Genomic DNA, 25,985 nt, shown 5'->3' with positions numbered 1-25,985 from the left:
CGCAATCCATTAGGACCAGACTCGAAAATCCAGTGGGCTGGCCTGAAACCTGATAAAATTTATATTATTCTATTTATTTGACTCATAATTCTTCATTGATTATTTTTATAATATATGTAAAATGGTGCAGAAAACATAATTGAAAGGGAAAAAGAAAAGAGAACGGTTGTTTTGAATAAGATGATGATTGCATTGTATAAAGAACCCTTTAAATAAAGATTACAAACAAGTGAATATGGTGGAACTTGTGCTCCAAATATTCATAAGCACCAAGTATTCTTGGGCACCAAGTATTATAATTTAATTACAAAATATTTTGTCAATCACCTAATTGGAGTAATTGATTCCAATCACAATATTTCCTTTTCTAACACTCCCCCTCAAATTGAGTGGTGGGGTCTGCAATACTCAATTTGCAAAGTGCATCTTCAAAAACTCTCTTGTTGACTGCCTTTGTCAAAATGTCAGCAAGCTGATCCTCTGAGCGAACAAATGGCAGCTCTACAATGCCTCCTTCAATGTTTTCCTTGATAAAGTGTCTATCCACCTCAACATGTTTGGTTCGATCATGTTGAACTGGATTCTCTGAGATGCTTATATCGGCCTTGTTGTCACGGTATAGTCGACACTTTCTGCTAGGAGCTAAGCTGAGTTCCTTCATCGGTCTTCTTAGCCACATTATCCCAATCAGTCTACTTTTGATTCCATGAAACTCTGCCCCAGCACTCGAGAGGGCGACCACTTTCTCTTTTTACACCAAGTTACCTCCAACAAAGGTAAAGTACCCGGCGGTTGACCTTCTATCATTAGGTTTTCCCATCCAATCAACATCGGTGTACCCATGAATGTCAAGATTATCACTCTTAGAGAACAACACTCCATGTCCTGTTGTCCCTTTCAGATATCAGCAAATCCTAAGCGTTGTATCTATATGGTCCGTCTGTGGTTGATGCATAAACTGACTTACGATCCCTACTGCGTAGGCAATGTCTGGCCTAGTGTGTGATAGATAAATAAGTTTCCAACTAGTCGCTGATATCGACTTCAATCGGTCAACTCGGCCTTATCATTATTCTGCAACCCAAGATTAACTACTATAGGCGTATCTGCTGGCTTACACTCTAGGAGACCCGTCTCTCCTAGGATGTCCAAAATGTACTTTCTCTGTCTCAAAAAGATCCCTTTCTTTGTGACCATAACACTTCAATCCCATGGAAATACTTGAGATCTCCTAAATCCTTCATTTCAAATTCCTGAAACAAGTTCCTCTTCAAGCTCTCAATTTCATCCAAGTCATCACCTGTGATAATCATATCATCAATATAAATGATCAAGCAAGTGATTTTATCTCCTTTTTTCTTCAGAAACAGATTATGATCGGAGTTCCTCTGTTTATACCCATAACAGATCATTACCCCAACGAACTTTCCAAACCATACTCTTGGGGACTGCTTCAACCCATATAGTGTTTTCCTTAGCCTACATCCTTCACCTATCTTGAAGTCTGCTGCAAATCCTGGAGGAGCCTCCATATATACCTCTTCTTCCTTCTTCAGCTCACCGTGAAGAAAGGCATTCGTCACATCGAATTGGTGCAGAGGCCAATCTCTACTTGCCGCTACAGATAATAAGACTCGAATTATGTTCATCTTGGCTACTGGGGAGAAGGTTTCTGAATAAGTCTGAGTATAGCCCTTCGCAACCAGCCTTGCTTTGTAACTCTCAACTGAGACATCTGGTCTCCTCTTGATAGTGAAGACCCATCGACATCCGACAGGTCGCTTCCCTTTGGGTAAGATGCACGTTTCCCAAGTGTTGTTTCGGATCAGTGCGTCTATATCTTTTTGCATTGGCTCTCTCCACTACTTATGTCTCATAGCCTCTTCCCATGACTGTGGGATCTCTTCTTCCTCATATAGTGCTTTCTCAAAAGCTTGGGCCATTTCTGATAGATGTCTCGTAACTAGGCAAGCAACGGAGCCTTCCTATTAATCCTCTCAGGTGTATACCTTTTAGGTGGAACTCCCATGTTCTCCCGATGAGGAAGGATGTATCCCCCTGTGTCGGGGTCAACTCCTTCGACCCCTTCTACTTCACTAGCTTCTTCACCTTTGCTCTCCGCAACAGGGTCTGTTTCTTCATCAACACTTACATCATCGGTAGTAAAAGGAACTGGGATTACAGGGTTATCAATACTTACATTGGATAGCCTCAACGGGGAAGTAGTTGGGTGAGTGTCACCTTGAGGAACAGACTGTCCTACTTCAGAGACTTGCTCGGCGGAACCGCTTACTGTCGTCTCTGTTATGCCCACTTCGAGATTACTTGGTGTTGGCATTGGCGCTGATATCCAACTTAGCGGGTCCTTACCACTACTCTCCCCCTGACCGCTGAGGTGGGTATAAAAGTATTCGGTTTCAAGGAAATTGCAATCCATGGTGACAAACACTCGGTTGGTTTTTGGATCGAAGCACCTATACCCCTTTTGGTTTACCCCGTATCCCACGAAGACACACTTGATTGCACAAGGGGAAAGTTTGGTCCGTTCATGTTTCGGGGTGTGAATAAAAAAGGAGCACCCAAAGACTCGTGGTTCAAGAGTTAAGGGTGGTGGAATTTTGGTGAAGGAGGATAGGGCTTAGAGTGGTGTTTGGTGTTTGAGGATACTTGTGGGTAATCTGTTTAAGAGATAGGCTGAGGTGGCAATAGCTTCTGGCCAGAAGTGTTTCGGGGCTTTTGACTCAATGAGCATAGAGCGGGTCATTTCTAGGAGGGAACGGTTTTTTCATTCGGCTACACCATTTTGTTCGGGAGTATAGGCACAACTGGTTTGATGAATCAGGCCATTTTCTTGAAAAAATTGTTTCATGGCCGAGTTAATGAATTCGCTCCCATTATCTCATCTCAGGGTTTTTATAGAGTGTTGGTACTATATTTTTATAAGGTTAAAAAAGTGTAAAAAATGTGTATAAACCTCATATTCAAGATTTCAATTAATCTCCAACCATCAATTTTATATTTTATTTAATCAGAATTTTCTATATATACTTTTAATATTGGAAAAATCTTTTCTCGAAAAGTTTGAATTAGTATGTAAAATAATGAGTAAAATGTTTACATTTATTTTATTTATAAGTTATTTAAATATTAATGTTAAATATAATATACTTTAAATTATTTCATTTGCAAGTGAATCTATATATATAATCAACAATAATAAAATTTTAATATCATAAAGCTATAGGTTCTGATTTAAAAGCAGTTATATATATTAAACAATTAAAAATAAAATATAAAACAATAAATTAAAGTTTTACAAAAAAAAAATGAGTAAGTTGACATAAGACGTAAATGAGCTACATATTCAAAGTTCCAAAATGATTTAATGACTTAGTTTTTTATGTGTATTTATTTCTGGACAAAGGGTAAATTAGTCTTAGACAATTGTTTCTTTTAAGATGAACTAAATCCAAGTAAATAGCATTAAATGTAACAATATTTTATTTTTATGGCCAGCCATATTATGGCCATTTAGCACTACTCTTAATTATGAGTGATGCTAAACAATCACGTTATGGCTAACCACACAAGGATACAAGGATATTTTAGTAAGTTTCCGTATTAATTATATATTAAAATATTAATGATGGTTAGTGGAAAAATTAAAAAGACTCTATTAACCTTCAACCCATTTTCATTTTTTTTAACTAGAATCTCTCTCTTCTTGCTTTTTCGAATTTGAATCCAAATTATGCATTAATTGTTCACTTTATACTTCCAATAAAAATTTAATGCACAAAACTTAAAGTTAACCACAATATTACTACTGCTTTTAATGGAGAAACTTACCACATGAATGCATTGCTTTTGATTATATACACGTTAGTGTGTCATTGTTATCCCCTAAAAAAATGAGATCTTATTGTCTATGTTCATTTTAGAACTAATTATAGTTGATATTCTAATTATTTTATTTGATCTTCAAATTTCGTGAATAACTCATTGGTTAAATGAGCAAGATGATAAAAAATTATTAATATATGTATTGATAGCAAATAAAAAGGATAGATGAGAGTAAATTATTAATTGATTTATTTAGATTGTAATAGTATTAGATTTTGAGCACTTTATAAAAAATCATTTAATTAAATAATAATGTCATTATGATTTTTTAGTAAATTAAATGGTTGGATGAGAATAAATAACTTATTATTATATCTTAAGTATAATAAAAAATTATTTAATTAAACAATAATATCATTAAGATTTCTCTAATAAATTAAAATGTTGGATTAAATTAAATAGCTAATTTGATTTTTCTATTTTGCAACATTAGATCTCAATCAAGACTAAGTCATTAGTATTTCTCGATGAGATAAATTACTGTTTGATCTATTTTGTTTTATACTAGAACTGAAGTAAATTAAAAAATTTATGTAAACAAATAATAATATCAGTTGGATTTCTCTAATAAGTCAAAAGTTTGGATGATAATAAACTACCATTATTAGATATCAAGCACGTTAAGGAACTACTATATCATCTAATCAAAGCACTAATTGATGTATTTTTTTCAACATTAGATTTCAATCAAGACTTATGTCATAGTATTTCTCGTACTAACCAAATAATTGGATGAGAATAATTCACTATATGAACTGTAACATTATATTTCAATTAAGACCAATGTCAAAATTTCATATTTAATTTGAATTGAACTACTATAATTGAATATTTGATTTAATTAAACAATTGTGTTTAATTCTAAATTCAACATGATAAATTTAAAAAGTAAGTTGGACTTTAGATTCAATTTAACTTGTATTAATCTTGAATTCATTTAATCTGAAATATAGTAAAATTATTGAATATTTTGATTTTTGATTCGATTGATCGATCTTAACCACAATAAAAATCAATTCAATCCAATTAACTTAAAATAAATTAATAATTTCGTAACAATTTAGAAAATATAAAAGTTTTAATTTAAATATTTGTATATTAGCTTAAAAACGCAAAACATAATTTAAGAAAATATATGAGAATTAGAGTATAAAAATTAAGAGCGAATAATCATTTGCCTCAACTATGATGCTATTAAATAATTATTGAAATTGTAAAATATAAAATCGACCACATATATATAATTAACTTTTAGTATATCATCCACCTAATTGGTGGTGATTGACTCAATATCCTTGTTTACTTGACATATTAAATTAGATAGTACTCCATATGATAAGTCTAAAAATAATTAAATTGCAAATAGTCATTACTCATTTGTATCCAACTATTTTATTATTAAATAGTTTTTAAAAATGTATATAATAAAAGTAACATGATTTGCATATAGGGGTGCGTTATATTGCTAACTATTTAAGTTGCTAACTATGTTAATTCATTAATACAGTGTATTAAAAATGTCAACACGGTGACATCAAAATGTCAACACATAATATCAACACATTATATTGAAGTTCAACAAAATTATGTGTTGACATTTTAATGTCATTGTCACGACCGCACTTTACTAAGGATAGCTAAAGCGGGTAAATCGCGACTAATGGAAGGGATTAAAGAAACGGGGAAAGAACTTGTGAATATGCCCGAAGGCCAAGTCGATCATATCATAGAATAGAAGTCAAATGTACCATTACATGGTCTTAGAACTAAAAACATTTCATCGATAAATCAGAATTCGAAGGTGAGATTCTAAGATGTCTCACTTCACAAAAGAGTAGCGGAATAAGTCCATACTAGACGACTTCGTGTATGAAGACACGAATCGTGAAAAGATCCACTGGATTATTTAGTAGCATCGACTCCGATCATTTCTCCATCCTCTTGACGTTCAACCTGCACATTTATAAATACATGCAGGGCTGAGTACAGGAGTACTTAGTGGACACATGCCGAAAACAAAACATACATTATATAGTTGTCATCCATCCACAGTATCGCACGGGGTTTTTCTTAAAAGGCCCGAGCATACTAAATTCTCTGTGATCTTAAAAGTCCGATTGCAGTCTAAGTTCTTTTGGATCCTCGCCTTATCGAGAATCGTGTACCGTGAAGGTGGCCACCTTCAGCGGACACATCGCCGGCCAACAGCTGATGGCTCACGGCTCGCGTGCACGTTATTCCGAATAGGATTTGCGGTCCTATTGGAACCGAATTCGTTAAACTCGGGCTGGCATCGCCAAAAACCCGCGGGCTAGAGCCCCAACAGATAGGCCTCAAAACAAACATTTTATGGCATGACAACAACTTTAAAATAATCACTGCTTCATTTTGAGAAAATGATTTTTCATAACTTCAAAAGTATTTGCTTTATATCCACACTATAGTGCTGGATATTAAAAGAAAGCCCACCTGATATGCTTATGTCTCAACTCAATTACTCGCTTTGGTCTCACTCGCCCTCAAGCAATTTATCCCTTGAAAATAAATAGCGTAGCACGCTAATTAATACTTGAATTATTTCTCTTTAGAAAGAATGCATGCATCCTATTGGATAGCACCTATATCTCAGTCTCGGCTTATAGGATTTTTCTTAATCCCACCTCGGCTTCACTACTCTGCAGAGTTCATTTATTCTCTTTATTAACTTGGAGAAATTCTATTTTCTCTAACATAATTACTCGGTCCTTATTTACAAGAATAGGAAATTCTTGGAAAGTCTCTTCTAAAATTCTTTTCTTCGGATTTTTCTTAAGGTCGCCCATGGCGTCGCGGGGCGACGCCGGTCAGCTTTCGCGTCTCCCACTTTACTACTTTATTTTCCCGAAATCTAAATAAATTATTTGGAAATTAATTAATTGAGCTCCATCTCAATCCTTAAATAATTCCAAGTTCTCATAATTAAGTTCTTGGCCCGAAGCCCACTGCATTCACTTTCTTAACTACTACAGCCCCACTTAATAAATTAAAGTGGCCCAAGAATAGACAAAAAGAACAACCTCATCCTATTTAAATTATTCGAGCCCATACTTTTAATTTCCTCCGGCCCAGCTACTCAATTCAAGTGGCCCAATTTTAATTAATGTCAGCCCAATACTCCTTCCATTTGTCGGCTACTTCCCCTCTTCTACCAACATCTCCAAAAATTAACTTCCTTAGATTGACGAACAGAGATGCAGGCGGCGGTTTCTCTCCTCGGCTCGTCGCCGCCTCCGGCGAGGATGGCGCTGCTCCGCATCGCCGGAGCTCGCCCCCTTCTCTTTCTCCATTCCTCTTTTCTCCCGATCCTCCAAGATAGCTCTAGACTCCTAATTGAAGATTCAAAATTATAGTTTAGGGGAAATTTCTATGGCGGCTCCTCTCCCAATTCGCCACCGCCGCCGCTCCAAGCTCGTGGCTGCTCCTCCTCGGCGGCCTTGACTCCGCCGGTTCTCCATTCGGTGAAGTCCCGGTTAGGGAGAAGGCGTCGCCTTTCCCTCCGTCGTCTTCTCTCTCTCGCTCGGCGGCCTCACCGCACCGCCGCCGACGTCGCTCGCCATCGGCCTCGGCATGGATGCCGCCGTGATCCGCAGCTTCTCCGCAGAAGTTCTTCGGCTCCGTCGACACTCGCCGTCGCCCGGTCGCCCCTCCGCCTAAGCTAAGTCCTCTCCCCCTACCCCTTACTCCTTTTTCGAGAATAGTACATAATATACGATACACGTACAAGAAGTCCGATAAAAATACAATACAACCAAATCCTAACATTTTACAATTAGAGATAGATGTGCAAGTTTCAGGCAGCTTTTCAATGGTTGTGCTCAAGCTCCAAGGAAAGCCGATACATCAACGAGGATAGCCCATGCTCCTTGAATAGATGCTATTTCCTACAAAAGAAGAGAATTAGAGAGAGTAAGAAAATAAATTGTGGAGTAAATCTTTGAATGGATTAGGGAGTATCAAATAAAATCCAATAGTAGATTTGGGCAGGATAGATAGACGGATGAAATTCAATCCCCAATCCAATCAAAATCTTTGCAGGATTTCAACCAAGTAGGCAATAAATGCCAAGGTAGATAGATGAAAGCCACATAAGCTCCCCCAATGCTCAAAACACATTTTTGCCGTAGGATTACCAAAGGGGATAAATATCTCTGACATACAAATACTACAGTGAAGTTAAAACCTTCCTTAAGAGCATGAATAACGCTACTGGGCCGGGCCGCAACTCGCGAGTCCCGGCCCGTGTTTAGCGTTGGACGACGATGCGGCTCGGCCCAGGCCGGTCCCGAGGACGCAGTTGCGTCCCGGGGCCTCTCCCTCCGTCACGTCCAGGCCGGCGATATGCGTGCCCGGGCCGCATCGGTTGCGACCCGTCCCGGCGTTATTTGCGTTCGGGCCGGGCCGCAAGTCCCCTCCGAATTTTTTTTTTTTTTTTTTTAAATTCGAAAATTAATATATAAATATCACTCTTCCATCCATTTTCAAATCACTTCAACTTCATTCCCTCTCACTCACCATAAAATTCGAAAAATGAATCCTCGGCGTGAAGGCCAACGAGCAATCGAAGCTCAAATGGCTCGAATGTTAGAGACGGCGATGCCCGCAATCCAAGAAGAAATCAACAACGAGGTGGAACGCTATCAAGCTGCTATCCAAGCGTGGAACGAGCAACACGACCGGGTACCGTGTACTCGGATGTATATCCACCGAGACCGTGAACAAGCTGGTTTGCGGCTTTTCATGGATTATTTCTCTGCAGATCCTCGATGGAGTGATCAGATGTTCCGTCGCCGGTTCCGGACGCGGAGGAATGTGTTCTTGCGCATTGTCAACGCAGTTGTGGCTCGTGACGCGTACTTTATGCAAACCTTCGATGCTGTCGGGCGGCAAAGTATATCGACTTTACAGAAATGCACATCCGCCCTCCGCCAACTCGCTTACGGAATAGCTGCAAATATGTTTGATGAGTACCTCCATGTGAGCAAGCATACTGGACGCTCTTGCCTAGCCAAATTCTGTCGGGCAGTGATCGAAGCATTCAAGGACACATACTTGAGAAAGCCAACGTCCGACGATGTTCGCAGATTGGTGCGAATGCACGAGGAGAGGCACGGCTTCCCGGGGATGCTGGGCAGCATCGACTGTATGCACTGGCCGTGGAAGAATTGTCCAATGGCTTGGAGAGGAGCATTCACTAGCGGTTGTGTTGGAGGCCGTTGCCGACCAACGGTTGTGGATCTGGCATGCCTACTTTGGAGTCGCTGGGTCGAACAACGACCTCAATGTGTTGAACGGGTCTCCATTGTTCAACGACTTGTGTGCCGGGCGAGCGCCTACCGTAGAGTTCACGGCCAACCACCGTCGGTACACTATGGGGTACTATCTGGCAAACGGGATCTACCCTAGATGGCCCGTGTTCGTGAAGACCATCACATGTCCGACTACGGATAGGAGGAAGTTGTTTGCCAAAAAGCAAGAGGCGGCTCGGAAAGATGTGGAGCGCGCATTTGGAGTTCTCCAATCACGTTGGGCTATAGTGAAGGGACCGGCCCGTGGTTGGCACCGTCCGCTAATCGCCGACATCATGTATGCATGTATCATAATGCATAACATGATCGTTGAGGACGAGGGAGACAACGCCACTGACTGGAGCGACGATCCGCTCGTCAGCGCCAGCAGTAGCTACACTGTCACCGATCCGACCGTGCAAGGTGTTCCTCCCGACGTGCGCAATGTCATGGCCCGTTCAGCGGCAATGCGCCAAGAAGATCAACACACACGCCTCTAAGCGGATCTAATTGAAGAATTTTGGAACCGCAATTGACTTATGTGTTAAATTTTTTTTTTTCGAATTTTTAAATTTCAATGTTGTAATTTTCTATTTTCCGACTGAACAATGAATTTTCTCGGTTTTAATTGTTCAACGTATTCTATTTTACGATTAAAATATGTTGTGAATAGTGCAGATGAATAGTTGTGGCCTGAGTTGTGGCCCGAGTTGTGGCCTGCGGTGTTAGATGAGTTGTGGCCTGAGTTCTGGCCCGAGTTGTGGCCTGCGGTGTTAGATGAGTTGTGGCCTGGAACCCCTAATTTGAGGGAATGATGACGTGGAGGGGACTTGCGGCTCAAATCCGGGCCAGGATTATTCATGCTCTAAGTTAAACCTCCCCCAAGTTTAAACTCCCTCCCCACTTGCATTGCAACTTGCAAAGGATCAGCAAGTATATAAACCCCCAAGCCTTTCCACTTCAGGAAACCCATCACTATCAAACATTCTACAAATTCTCTTCATACACACATATAGAAGAAAGGAGTACGAGTAGGGAGAGTTACATAGAGCTGCAGACCACAATAGGATCAAGCCCTACAATCCAACAACACTTTGTTCCCACATCAAAAGGTAAACACCAAGCCTTTCTTTTCTTTCATATATGTACAAGCATATGCATATAATTAGAAAATAGAATCTGCCACAAGTGAAATTAGCAATACACAGCTTCAACAACAAGCTTCACCAATAAGTCCCCCAAACCGCAAGATCACCAAATTCGTAAGATAAGATGCACTAAATCCTACAACCACAATACACACTTAGTTGGAAAGCTTATCTTAGAAGTAGGAATCTGTCGAATTCCGGGCGAGCTAGGAAACCGTCAGCCGACGATGACAGCCCAACCTCCTTCAAATCCATCACTGATTTCGCCCCTTCACAAATCTACAAGTTAAAAATACCAAACTTTGAAATTAAAGATTAAATCTTCAGAAATAAAACAAAAGGGATAAATGATAAACTGGCCTACCTTACCTGTCGGAGAATGGCGAGGCAGCGGCGGATCCGAGAGAAAGAGGGAGATAGGTAAAGAGGTCGGCGGCGGTCTAGGTGGTGCATGGCGGTGACGGCGGCGGAATCCGAGAGGGAGAAGGCAGCGACGGCGAGCCGCCGCGCGCACAGCAGCGACGGCGACGCCGGCGTGAGCAGGGCCGAGAGAGGAGAGAGGAGAGAGGAGTGAGAGAAGAAAGAGAGAGAGAGAGAGGAGAGAAAGAAGAGAGATGGATGGAGGGGAGAGAGAGAGAGAGAGGGCGCCGCCGGAGGCGGCGACGGCGCTGGAGCGTGGTGGCGGCGGCAGTAGCAATTAGTGGGAAGTGGGAGCTTCTCTCACATCATTTCTAATTGGGATAAATGGTGTGGAAGATGATAGTGGGGTTGTTTTATTTAATTGTTGTTAGGCTAACACTTTAATTATTTGGGCTAAAAAAATGAAATAATAAAATCTGGGCCAACCTCTTAATAAATTGGCGCTGTAGTAAATAAATATAGGAAGACCCATTTCTAAAATTTAGATATTTAATTTTTTTTAGCCTAAACTTTTAGTTAAGGTTCAATTAATATTTTTATATGGTTTCTTCTAATGGGGTAACTAAGATAAAATAATTGTTCTTTTGATTTATTTTAGAGTTTTGCATAAGAGTATATTTTCGAAGTTAAGTGTAAAGTTTTTTTCAATCGAAGTCGAGAATAGTGAAAGAAGAAGCGTTAAATAGTGTGCGAGTTTTAAATTGATGCACTTTTTAGTAGCACTAAATAAACCTGCAAGTATACATAGTATATATAGTATAGCTAAAGGTCAGTACCGGATATCGAACACAGGGAAAACGATCACAAATTGGCTACCATCTACTAAGCTTCGTTCACTATTTTGAAAACCGAAAGTTTTGGAATTTTGGAAACTAAAAACAGTTTGAAAGCAAGTAAACAACTAACTGCAAGTAATTAAAGAGGTAAAATATGAGAGATAAAAGAATTCTAGGGAAGTGTGTTCACAATGATTGTTATACAAATTCCAATTACAACACTAGGGTTGTCAATCCTAGATCCGTAACTCCCAAAAGCTCCTAAGACCCTTATAAAGTTAATCACTCTCAATTAACCGTGTCGTTTTAAGGGAAGCTAATTGTAGTGTCTACTAAGTGGACCTAACTCGCCAACCTCCTCTCACGATTATCACAGAATGTGCCACTCAAACGTGAAGCATTATCCAACAACTTAGGGAAGAAACAAAGTAAAAATAAAATGGATATTACAATAGAAAATGGAATTGTATACCCAAAGTCGTTACTAACACGTCCCTAGAATCATATGAATTTAGTTACACAAAATTGAAGAAGCTAAAACAATAGATTGTAGGGAAAACAAAGTGAACATAAGAACTAAAGCAATAAAACCCAAACGTCGAATCCTTGTAGCATTGATCTTCTCTTGATTCTTTTTTCAACCTCTTGCACAATGCAGAACTCTCAAATTTATGCTCTAGAATTAAATGGCAAAAAGAGGATCTTTAATGAAGAGGTTTGATGGGGTATTTATAGAGGTATTTTCGAGCAGCAGCAAATAAGGTAAAAGGTGGCTAAGTTTGGTAAGTCTTGGGGAGAAAGTAAGTCAATTCTGTGCGCCGCGTTTTTGGAGCGGGCAGCTGGACCTTGGCCAGCAGTCGCTGCAGGTTGATCCGTAGTATCTGCCTCTTGGATAGTGGTCGCTACACTGTGTTGCAACAGTCGTTGTGAATAATCTCGTAGCTTCAGAAACTCTTGGAGCAGTCGTTGCGCACTCCCCAGCGGTCGCTGGGCGTGTTCTTCGTTTCAGCACAACTTTCTCCAGAGCGGACCGCTATTGGCTCAGCGGTCGTTAGGCCCCTGCGGTCGCTGTATGGGTTGCAGTGGACTGCTCGGCGTCTCAAATGCTCCAGATATCCAACTTCGACTTTTTGCTGTCTTTTTAGGCTCAAATATGCACATTTCTCACAAAACACGTCAAAATACCAAAATAGATCAAATATTCAAAATATGGACATGAATTGTGATTTTGACATTAAAAACAGACCAAATAAAGACCTTGAAACAGTGCAAAATTCGAGCGTATCATAAACGAAGAATGAAAATAGAGTACATTTATAATAATGTGAGAGAAAACTTTTTTCCAAAAAAGAAAATGTGACTTCTTTTGTGTGACAAATTAAAAAAAAAAGGAAATTGTGTCATCTACTTTGAGGGTAATACATTGTAACTTGAACAAGTATGGCTATTACTGTTACAACTCTAACTTAATAAAATTAATTTTTTTCACCTTCCTCGTCTTACTTTTAATATAATTTACACATTTTGTTGTTCGAATTTATTTTATATGTTATAATTACATATTGAAATACTTTAAAAAATTATAAAATTTAAGAAAACTAGAAAACCATCAACACCAGAACCGGAACCGTGAAAACCACTGAAAACCCAGCAGTTTACAACCCGGAACCAAAACTACCAAATATGCTCATGGGCCGATTACTGTTCACGATTGTCTAAAACCGTAACCGATGGTTTACCAACCTTGGACATCTTTATAATAGGCCACTCATGGAAAAAGAAGTTAATTAATTAGAATCAAATGCAGACTTAAATTAATTGATGGACTTTTCTACTTAAGATGTTGAAAATAATTTGAAATTTTGACGTGTTTGCTAAGATTTGAGGGGAGAAAGGTTAAAATTATTAACTCCAGTCAGAATTTCAAGACCAACATTGTGTTCACCTATGAAAAAGCTTCACGTGCATATCTCATACGCTTCAATCGGAGTCCAGTGGAAAATTTTATGATCGTTCTATTAAAAAACTGCGCGCAACTGAGCAGCCCGTTGAGATGAAGTGAGTAGTTCGTTGAGTGGCCGTATGGGAGTAAGTAGAAAGAAAAAGGTAGTTGAATATTTTAATGAAGAGAGAGAAAAAGAAAGATTTATTTCCAAATATAGAAATGAACATCTTCAGTGGGACAAACTAAAAAGGAAAGGTGGATATCTTGAATGAGACGGAGTGAGTATTTGATTCATTCTATATCCTTGCCTTCTCGACACTATAAATATATGCCTCCATTAACTTAGAAATAATTGTCCAATAATTTATTCTTTTTCTAGCTTTTGACATACATAGATTATAGTTTATTTCGTCTTTGGACAAGGTGGCAGGGAGCAAAGAATTCAAAGAAGATCAAGCAGAACAAGATTAATTCTTTTGGGTTTTATCTAGTTTTTGTTAGAATGCACATGTTATATTTTGCTATTATTTCTTTGCTTTATCGGTCGATGGATAGCTAAATTCATAAAATATTAGGGAATGAAAGTAATCGACTCTATGTAGTTCTTTTTATTGTTTAATACTCAGAACTCGTTTTACTTTATTATTCCTTAATTTTTATTTAACTGGTCGGTTGTTACTTTAATTAATATGAATCAGTGATTGATGATTTCTTTAATTGGTTTATATATTAGGTGTCAATACAATATTTCTGACATGAGTGTGACTCGCCTCAATTTATGCAAGCAATATTCCATAAGTGTACGAGCTATCATAGTATTAAGCAAGCTAGAGTATCCACATGGACTAAAAAACACTTGAGTGCCTCAAATTATAATTGTTCATTATCTAGACAACAAAATTGGTTTTGGTTTCGAATTCTAAAACAACTAATTAAACCCTAAAAGTAAACAAAGCAATTGACAATCTAGTTTTTGACGAAATATGGAGGAAAAGCAAAGCTTTTGGATTCAACATACAAGTCTATCTTAGTTCAATTAATTGGACCTGTTACCTATTTGTGTCTCCGGGATTGCAAGGAAAGTCGCGACAATAGAATAAGTGACAAACACGGATTTTGCATGTTTTTAAGGACTAGATTTGACTTGTTTTAAATGTCAATCATGCAAATTATGTTCTTAAATTGCTTATGTTATACATTTTGTATTTTTGATGTGTTTGTTGATAAATGATAGAAAAATATAGAAAAAAGGTTCAAAAAGGCCAAGGTGCAACAGCCTCTGTTCGAGCCCATTCTTCCAGCGATTTTTAAGTCCAATCAGTGCTTAATTCATACCATTCTCTTCGTCTTTCAATGAGCTTCACGTGGATACCTTGAACGTCTCAATCGGAGTTCTGTGGAGAAAGTTATGTCTATTCTACGAACATTGCGCAGTGCAGTCAAAGCTGGCGGAAATTAGGCGGGAATTCAAGGAAGGATTATATTATTGCCCAAATCTCTCCTTTTAATTGAAGGATTCGAAAATATCATATTTTCAATTAATTAGAGGATATTATTTACCATTCTTAACCTTTTTCTAGCCTATAAATACCTCCTTAACCTAATTCATAATTCATCTCAGAGCCTCCAATCCTTCTCCATCTCTACACCTTCTTCCATTCCATATTCCACACCTAATTCATCCATCTTCCATTGGAGCGGAGCTCTGCAGATCCAGGCAAGAGAAGACTGGAGATTGAAGATTCAACCTTGGGTTTTATCAATTTCTTTCATGTCTAGTACTTTCATTGATTTTTACTACTTGTCTGTGAGTAGTTAAATATCTTTTGTATGGTTTTTGGTGAAGACTATTATGAACATGTTTTGATTTATTGAAGTGAACTTTTTCTTAGCTCTTGTGATTATTTTGCTTGTTCTTGTGCTTTTATTGTTCTTTTTGTCTGACCAACTTTAGAACTATGTCCGTTTAACTAGATTAATCTAGAGATAGCTAGTTTTACGTGGTAAAAGGAACAAGTACAACACATAGGTTTATCTGCACTCGAGAGAGAGGACCCTTTGTGAGGGCTTGAGTCTCGGGAACTTAAGGAGTTAGAATCTAATCTATTAGAAGGAGACTTTGATAGTTAGAGTCTAATCTACTGGATAGGTACACTCGAGAGAGGGCTTATCTGATAATCGCGACTTTCCTAATAATTCTGGAGACACATAAAGGTAAAGGTTTATGAGATTAATCATCACTAGGTTATACTAGTTGGATTCTAAAACTCTACATTCTTTAGCCTGTTTTGTATTATTTTATTTTCTTTTATTTGTTTATATTTATGTCTAGTTTATAAAACCAAAAACCAAAAATAATGCGTGTCTCTAGATAGTATATGGCGCTTAGTATATGATAGTCAGTTGCAATCTTATTCCCTGTGTTCGATATCCCGGTACTGACCTTTAGCTATACTAGATCTACCATGTAAACTTGCAGGTATTTATAGTGCTAATAAATAGTGCATCAATAAGTCTTCTCTCGAGTACACCCATATAGTAGATTAGACTCTAAATATCAAAGTCTCCTTCCAATATATTATATTCCAACTCCCTAAGTTCCTAAGACCCAAGACCTCACAAAGGGTCCCGTCTCTCGCGTGCAGATAAACCTATGTGTTGTACTTGTTCCCTTTACCACGTAAATCTAGCTATCTCTCGATTAATCTAACTAAACGGACATAGTTCTCACGTTGATCAGGCAAAAGAACAATAAAGGCACAAGAACAAGAAAAAAAATCACAAGAGCTAGGTTAAAACGTTCAATTGCATAAACTAAAACATAAAAATGAAGTCTTTACCAAAAGTCCTACGAATGTATTTGGCTACTCATATTCATAGGAATTCTAACAAAATATTCGTTAGAAAACATTTACATGAACAACAAGGAGAATGGATGTCACGGAGAAGAGTTGGACGGATGGAAGTCTTCTAATCATTTATTGAAGTCTCTCGGATGTCTTCCTCTTGCTCTAGGACGGTTTTTGGGTGTTTTGGGCATGAATGGTTATATTTGGCATTGTGTGTCTTGTTTCGATCCTCTCGCGCAACGCCATATGCACACCTCGGCGTGGGGGAGACCTTGTAGTTGAGTTTCCGACTTCATCCTCATGGTAAAAGTTAGCCGCCCTCGGTCCTTCATCAGATATAATCATGTTGTTCAAGATAATATATGTGTACATGATGCCGGCAATACTCTTTGTGTACCACAGCCGAGTCGGGGTCTTCAAAATGTTGAATCGGGCTTGAAGGACCTTAAAAGCTCTTTCAACGTCTTTCCGAGCAGCCTCTTGACGTTGCAAATAAAGAACCCGTTTCGGGTCTTGCGGATTGTTGAGCGTCTTCACGAAAGTCGGCCACCTTGGATAGATACCATCGGCGAGATATTACTCCATGTGGTATGGATTTCTGTTGACCGTGAAGTCGATTACCGGTGCTACACCATTCAAAACATCATTAAAGAGTGGTGAAGAATCTATAGGCGATAGTCGGCGATCGCTTCAAGGAAAAGTGTTGGGCCGACGCTTTTGTGGCCGCTTAAGTGTTGCCCTCTCCAAGCATTCAGGCAATTCTTCCACTTCCAATGCATGCAGACAATGCTGCCAAGCATACCGGGAAATCCATGGACTGTTTCATGAAGATGAAGCAACAGTTGACAATCTTCGGTGGTGAGTGCCCTAATGAATTCCTCACCGAAAGAAGAACGAATGCCGACGCAAAAATTTTTGAGGCATTGGAATCCAGTTGACTCACCCACATGCAAATACTCGTCGAAGAGGTCAGCCGTTTGCCCAGTAGCAAGTTGTCGGAGGGCACAAGTACAGTTCTGCAATGCCCAGAGACTTTGCCGACCGGTTGCGTCGCTACGTGATTGGAAGTATTCAACACGGGCGGACAATGTATTGACAATACGCATAAACAACCGTTTTGACATGCAAAAATGGCGCCGAAACTAATCTGCCGGAAACCGCGGCGATTTGATCTTTTTGGTCATGAGGGATGTAGCGGCGATTTGATCTTGTTGGCCGAAGAGGAGGGGCGGAGGCAGCGGCGACGACATATGCTTCAAAGGCGGCAAAATATTGTTGATAGTTTTCTTGTTCTTCGCGCTCCGCTTCCGCAATAATATCATTCATATCCATTTTTTAATTTAGAGATTGTTTGAGTGAGAGAGGAAGATGTAGGTGATGAATTGAGAGATAATTTGATGTGAAAAATGTGAATGTATGTATTTATAGATGATTCTAGGATTAAATTTTTTTTTTATGAAATTCAAAAAAATTTCAAAAAATTGTAAAAAAACGGCCATATTTTTGGGAATCCAACGGAATTACCGTTGGCCAATGAAATGCCGCCACGTCACCCTGCTCAGCGGCACAGCGGTGCTCTATGCATCGAGCAGGGCCGTGCCGCTGGCAAGAGCACAGCGGCGAGCAAAGCTTCGCCATGCCAGTGGCACAGCGCCTGCTTTATGCTAAGAGCACCGATGCAGATGCTCTTATAAGCATGAAGTCGAATTCTCTTCGGACTCATCTTGGAGAGTCACTGAGACTTTTCTGAAATACCGGCCCTTTTCGGCAAGTCGTCGACTGGCCAGTCAGCGAGTCGCTGAGACGTGCGTCTTCAATGTTCAGCTTCGATTTAGACCTGATTTAGACCCGAACACTTCTCGTTCATTTCTTTAATTCATTATTCACCTATTTTGGACCTTTTCTACACAATTCACAAAACGGTCAAAATACCAAATTATGGAAAATACTCCATCCGTCTCATAGAAATAGGCCATATTTCCTTTTTCGTCCATCCCATACAAATAGTCCATATCCATTTATGGTAATCTTTTTCTCCTTACTTTTTACTTTTTTATTTATGGACCCCACTATCCGCTACACATTTTCAACTATTTTTTCTCCTTCTCTCTTAGTTTACCAATTATGCATTAAAACCCGTGCCGAAACCAAATAGCATATTTCTATGGGACCGAGGGAGTAGGATATAATAATGCCCTTTTAATGGCTAAATGTATTCAAATATTGATCAAATCCTATATCTAAAACACGTGCAAAATCCAAGCTTATCAGAGTGTTGATACACGATATGAATAATTAACATGATTAGTTAATATGCTTATTAACGTACGACTGAAATTGAGTCGTATGAACATAGAACTAAATAATTTGATTTACTAATGAGTTGATGAAATCACTACCTTAGGGTTCCCTTGATTATCTAATATTTCCATTACTTATTTATTTCTGTTTTTAATATTTATTTCAGCATCTTAGTTAAGTAATAATAATAAAAAACCATCTTTTTCTAAATATTATATGAGGCACAGTATGTGATAGACATTTGGTAAATTAATTCCTCGTGTTCGATATTTGATACTGACCTTTAACTATATTAGATTTATCATATATATACTCACTTTTAGTATTAATAAATAGTATATCTGTAACAACCCGACATTCTAGGGTATAATAAACGCGGCGACTGCTACCTAGGCAGACTTAAAAGCAACACAACATAGGCTAGGGTTCCACTTAAAGGGATTTAACCAAAATAATTGATGCACTATTAAAGCAATAGGTCAATGGCTTAATCAAGAAAATAATAATGGATAGATATCATGGAATATGCTCAAAAGGCAAGGGTTTAATATAAGTCCAACAAAACTCAATATTTCACAATATTCTAATTCAAAGAAATAAGTTCAAATTCAACCCAAAAGATAATAGGTTTCAAAATTTAGCGGAAGCAACCAAGAGAAAGTGGATCCATGTATGAAGACATAACTACACTTGAAGTTCAAATTATCCATCTTATTCAATTCAATTCTACTCAACACCGCCGACCGCCCGTCGTTGCTCAACCTGCACATAGGGAAAACACATGCAGGGCTGAGTATTTTTGACATACCCAGTGGACTCATGCCAAAGCATTTTAATAGTTATGCTACCCTTACCATAGTGAACTCGAGTTTTGCATTTCATTAAAAGAATATCATCGAGTATCAAAAAATAATTTCATGGACTGGTCGGTCAAACAATACCTCCTATTTTCTCATCAATCAACAATTTCATGGTGCGACGAAGTGTGGCCACACTTTCGCCCACGAGACCGGCCGACTAGCAAGGACGGCTCCCGATCTCTCGTGTACACTAGCCTGATAGGGTATGAGGCCCTACTCAGACCCGAATTCGTTTATATAGCCCTATAGCCTAATGGAGCGCACTCGCAAACCAGGCACCAGACACACACAATATCCAAAATAATCATAGGCATGGCATAACAGTTTAATCCACCCTTATCGCTCCACTTTCATATATTTGCAACATAAGAGAGAGTTTAAGAATAAAGCTCACCTCGATTCCTAGATCACAAGTATGTTCTTCTTCTTGCTATCACTCCGTGAGCGCGAGGTATCACCTTTAATTTATGTATTACAAGTAAGTCTCAATCATTGATCAAAATCATGCATGTTCCCACGTTTTCCCTTTTTTCCATCGATTAGTTTTAATATCACCATTCAAAATCATCATATCGCTTTCATTCGCACAACAACTCCAGATCAAAACATGTCACGCATGAGTGTTCTAAAACACACCCACACGCACACACACGAACACACACGCACCAACACACACACATGTGCATCCCATTCAACAATTAATTTCCCCTTCACTCAATCTAAATGCATGTGGACTCAAGAACACCAATTAATCGGTATATGAAGAAAAGATCAAAATAAAAATACCTTTTTCGATAGAACGAACGGTAGAAACAAAGTAGTAGCCTTGATTCTTCAAAGATTCTTGAGTTTCAACTTCAATAATTCTTCTCCAAAAGATGAAGAAATAATGGAGAAAAGTAGAAGAAAATTGAGAGAGAGTGGGAGAGAGGAGAGAGACGTGATTTTGTGAGTGGGGGCGTGATTTTGGTGTTCTAGGTTTAGGTTTTGCCTCTTATTTATAGAGTGCAAGATATAATCACATAATTAAATAAATAAAAGATTTTGAAGAGATTTGAGAGAGGAATGGTGTTAAATCTGGTGAGGAAAAAGGGGATTTCGAATTTTAGGTTGTTTAATTAGCCTATGATTTAATTTAGATATTTCACGGAGTAGAATAGTATATCACGGAGCAGAATAAAAATAATAATCTCCCACTAAGAATAGGGAATAGGCGTGATTTATTGATTCTCTACAAGGAATCAATTTCAAATATTATTTAAAATAAGATATGGCAAGATCTCCTTAGGTATGGCAAGATCTCCTTAGATATGGTAAGATATGCTAGGATATTTGAATTTATTTATGGAAGAGAATAAACAAGGGATCAAATAATATAATAAAATAATCCCTTCTCCCATAATATAGAAGATTTTCAAAAATCTCCTTGAATTAAGCATAGGGGTCGAAAATTCCATGTAAATAAATAGTGATCCTATTAAATCTCACTCAACCCTTAGAACAATAATTCGCCAAAATATTATTTCGCCCCGTATCAGAATATTCACATCACAAAATCCACCATTCAAATTTTACCGCCACGTCATACTTTCAACGACTTTGACCATTCCACGGCCACGTCATATTTTCCACCATATTGACTATTCAATAGCCACGTCATATAACAACAAGTTTGACCATTCAACTCCAATTTAACTCCAAACCGCAATTAGGTCACAAGGTATCATGCAATAAATTACTCATAATTTCATCCACATATTTCATAGCATTAAAAGCATTTAATGCAAAATTTTCAATCTCAAAAATTAGGGTTCGAAAAAATGGGACGTCAGCGTATGACTTTTGTCTATAAAACTTTATCGCCGACTTGAAATTGTAAGTCGGTTCGTCGGACGTCAGTGTATGACTTTTGTCTGTCCTGGGCTTCCTTCATTCTCACACGAATTCGTCAAACAATTTCAATCATCTCCTCGACTGCATCGGGTCCAAGTATCCTTCGCTCGCCAACTTCATCCCAGTAGAGCGGTGATCTACACTTTCTTCCGTATAGTGCCTCATACGGCGCCATGTTGATCGTTGCTTGAAATCTGTTGTTGTAAGCAAATTCAATTAGCGGTAGTGCGGTCTCCCAACTTCCGCCTCGGTCGAGCACCACGGCTCTTAGCATATCCTCGAGAGTTTGTATCGTCCTCTCGGATTGCCCATCGGAGTGCGGGTGAAACGCCGTGCTAAAGTTCAATCGTGTTCCAAGCTTGCGCTATAGACTAATCCAAAATTTTGAAGTGAACTTCGGGTCACGATCAGACGTAATCGTCACTGGGACTCCATGCAATCGCATGATTTCTTTTATGTAGATACGAGCTAGTCTGTCCGATCCATGAGTTATAGGAATCGGTATGAAGTGCGCACATTTGGTGAGTCGGCCTACAATCCACCCAAATGGCGGTGTTTCATTTGAGGGTCTTTGGCAAGGCCGTCACGAAATCCATGGTGATGTGCTCCCACTTCCACTCTGGTATTTCCAACGGTTGTAATTTTCCGTATGGTCGTTGATGTAAGGCCTTCACCTGTTGGCAGGCTAAGCAACGCTCCACAAATGCCGCAATATCCCTCTTCATGCCATTGCACCAAAATGACTTCTTCAAGTCTTGGTATATCTTTGTACTTCCAGGGTGAGCTGTGTATGGAGTCTCATGAGCTTCACTCATGATCTCATTCTTGAGTCCCTCGTCGTTCGGCACGCACAGTCTTCCTTCAAAGATGAGGGCATTATCGGACTCCTCACTAAAATTTCCCGATTTGCCCGTTCTCACTTCCACTCGAATCTCTTCGAGTTTCGCATCCATTCGTTGCGCTGCAACGATTCTCATTTTCAAATCTGGTTCCACCACTAAGGTGGTGATTCGTCCTTCCACCGTTTCAGGTGCCCTTATTACTTCCAATCGCAATTTAGTAAACTCTCGTATCAAACTCTCTTCTTCCGTCAGGAAAGCTAGTTGCGAATGGTCCTTTCGGCTCAAAGCATCTGCCACCACATTTGCTTTGCCGGGGTGGTAATTGATACCACAATCGTAGTCCTTCACTAGTTCGAGCCATCTTCGTTGTCTCATGTTCAAGTCCTTCTGCTCGAAGAAATATTTCAAGCTCTTGTGGTCCGTAAAGATTTCGCATCGAACTCCGTAGAGATGATGCCTCCAAATCTTTAGGGCATGAACTACTGCTGCTAACTCCAAATCGTGTGTTGGGTAGTTCAACTCGTGTGATCACAACTGTCGTGAGGCATATGCGATCACCTTGTTGTTTTGCATCAACACGCATCCTAGTACAACCTTCGAGGCATCGGTGTAGACTACGTAGTTCACTCCGGACTCGGGCACAGCTAACACTGGCGCGGTGGTCAACTTCTCCTTCAAGAGTTGAAAGCTTGCTTCACACTCTGGGGTCCAATTCACCTTGACTACCTTCCTAAGTTGTTGGGTCATTGGTCTCGCTATCTTGGAGAATCCTTCTATAAACCTTCGGTAGTATCCTGTCAAGCCTAGGAAACTCTGAATCTCGTGTGGTGTTGATGGTGACTTCCACTGTTGTACCGCCTCAACCTTGGCGGGATCCACTCTAATTCCTTCTGCCGATACAATGTGTCCAAGAAAATTCACTTCTTTCAGCCAAATTCACACTTGCTGAATTTGGCGTATAGCTTCTCATTCCTCAAAGTCTACAAAGCGATTCGCAGATGTTCCTCGTGCTCCTTCTCGTTCCTCGAGTAGACTAGAACGTCATCAATGAATACTGAAGCTGGATACTTTTGCTTTTTGTTTAGACTGCGTGCACAGAAAGGAATAACAAGCCTCCTAGGTCCAGCGAATCACTAGATCACAGGGTCTAGGAACTCACGGATCGTTGGAAGATCTCGGTCGTTGGACACACAGAATATCGCTTCAAAACCCTCAACCAGGTATACTAAAATTAGCACAGGGAAGTAGGTATCGGTCCCATAGAGATGAATGCGCAATTAAACATGCTCAAGGATTCGGGACTATTTTTGGGTTGGCTGCTGCCACGCATTTTGGGTTGAGGAAATTAAACTAAATTTGGAGTTGAAATATGCTACGCTAACAACTAAATCTAGGAAGAACAGAAATCATGCATATAAACTGGAAAACGAGACAATCACTAGACATAAAAAACTATTTTCTAAATTACCTAGACCTGGGAAATGAACTGACGGTGGGGACCATTTGCGGAAAAGGTAAAGTACGGATGAAAAGCTGGAAAACAACTAACTAAAGTACTAACTAACAGCGAAATCATCTTCTCCAACAATTTGCATAAAAATTTCAATAGAAACAGAGATGGAACGTAAATCGAAACGAAGCAGACTGAATTTAAAAGCAATTAAACGAAGAACAATTAAAACTAAGCAGATCTGCGACTACTAGATGAAGTAAAATGAAAAGAGAGCAAAAAATTCGAAATCCATGCACAACTTGATTCCCCTGTTCAGATCCAACCTCGGATGCTAAATCCACTCCGGATCCAAGCATCCGAAACAAACTCCGACCAAAAGTATATCCATAGCTACAGATTCGCCAAACAACCACCGATCAACAACAACAACACAGATCCACAACCGATTTCCCAGATCAAGCACAGAATTATCCAAACAGAGAATAACGTTCAACTTCCGAAAATAAACCTCAAAAACACATAATCAACGTAAATCTACACAAGATAAACACCATCAGGACATAAACTAAATGCATAGATTATCGGTAAGTAGCGCGCAACCAAATCGACTTCCAAAACGTTGAAGTTCGACGGGATAAAAGTGCAAAAAAAGAAACTGAATGTAAACTGATTGTATCTTCGCCCTCTGTGAGGACTGTTTTACCACTAACTCTCTCTGAAGATGAACCCTTAACTACCCCAGAATTCCCATTTTTCCCAAGTGTGTGTGTAAGTGTGTGAGCTGAGAGCAAAATCATCTCATGGCGTGTGTTGCATGCTCCTCTATATATAGGCGTAGAAGTGGGTCCAGCGAGGTATGAATAGTCTTTGTTGCCCTCAGCTATTGACTCCCTTCGTCCAGCCATTTTTTCTCTTCAACTCTGCTCACTTTCCTTCGTTTTCCTTCGCTAGTCCATTGCCTCCAGCTCTTCCTGGATCTAGCGATTCCTTCACACACCTGGCTTAAAAACTGCGTTAGACCCAATAAAATAAAGTGTTTTTTCACCACATAACCGATGCAAGAAATTAGAGGTAGGCACCTAGGAGATGGCAGTATACATCTGCCGAGCAGGGTTGCTTGTCATTTGATGACATGCTTGAGCCAGCCAGTAGCCTAGATGCACCTTTACGTCTTTTGCCATACACCAAGTGAAATAGAGGTCGGTCGTAGTCAGAGCTGAATTTGCAGTTCCCATTAGGTTGTAGCTGATAAACGTCTGAGCAAATCTGAGGATGCGATCCTCGATATGAGAGGTCTTAGAGTAGCTGGACTTGAATGCTCCTGCCTTGGAGTGGGTGACTAGTTCCCATGCTGCTTGTACTTTGAATCCTGGCGTGTTCTTCGGTACACCAACCATCCTCTCATTCCAAATGCCTTCATCGTCCTCAGCCTTGGTAAACAACCTCATTCTCAAAGACCACTCTCGATGCTCATTCCATGTTCTTCGTTAAAAAACCTGAATGTGATGGAGTCCGCATCGAGGTCAGAAGTGTTCTTTAATCGGAATGTTGAGAAAAACTCTCGTGCTAAGTCCACCGGCACCTTCTCCTGGCTGTGCCTCAATAACCACTCAAAACCGATTGAATAGATACATGCGCGGAAGTCTTCATCACATGCAATCGTCATAAGTTCCTTGGAGCTGTACTGCTTGCCAGACTTAGCCATCTTCCCAGCACTGCATCTCTCTTTGTACACTGTGTCCCGTTTCTGATCGTCGAAATGCCTCATCAACTCCAGCAGTTCCTTAGTCAGCCACACCTCTGGACGTCCTTGGATAAACTCTTCTTCAGATTCTCCAAGTTTGGAATTGGACTCAGGAGTAGGCTTGTCTTGTTCATCGGTCGATGGAACTTCGGTCACTGGGGAAAGGGTCTCCTCAACCTCCTCGACGGAGGGAGCCTTCCCTTTCCTTGCCCTTTCCTTGACCAGGCGACGATCCTCTACCACTTCAGCTTCTGTCCCTCGGGCAGGGAACTCCTCCTTCTCGGAATAGACCAAGTCATCCACTTTGTCAAGCAGACTCCTCCTGGCCCTTCTCCTCTCTGTTCTCTCGTCCACGCGGGGTTCGTCTTCTTCCTGGTCGTCCACCAGGTCCACAATTAGATCTAGCCCTTCCTCAATGGGCTCCGGTACTCCAATAGTATCTAGGTTTGTTTCTTCCAAAAGCTTTTCCGGGGTTTCCCCCACATCATCCACCATCGGGGTCCCCCCTTAATATAAACAAGGGTTTC

General features: G+C 39.6%; 1 protein-coding gene across 1 annotated transcript; it reads left to right on the top strand.

The window, feature by feature from the left end:
• Positions 1–8,511: 8,511 nt before the first annotated feature.
• LOC125194971 (protein ALP1-like) lies at positions 8,512–9,727 on the top strand. Its single transcript, XM_048093182.1, has 2 exons — positions 8,512–9,082; positions 9,138–9,727. Exons 1-2 carry the CDS (start codon positions 8,512–8,514, stop codon positions 9,725–9,727), a joined length of 1,161 nt encoding a protein of 386 aa, XP_047949139.1.
• Positions 9,728–25,985: the final 16,258 nt, after the last annotated feature.

This window comes from Salvia hispanica, chromosome 6 (assembly GCF_023119035.1).
Source record: "Salvia hispanica cultivar TCC Black 2014 chromosome 6, UniMelb_Shisp_WGS_1.0, whole genome shotgun sequence".
Classification (NCBI taxonomy): domain Eukaryota; kingdom Viridiplantae; phylum Streptophyta; class Magnoliopsida; order Lamiales; family Lamiaceae; genus Salvia; species Salvia hispanica.
The sequence above is the reverse complement of the archived record's forward strand: the minus strand, read 5'-3'. Positions and strand labels throughout refer to the sequence as shown.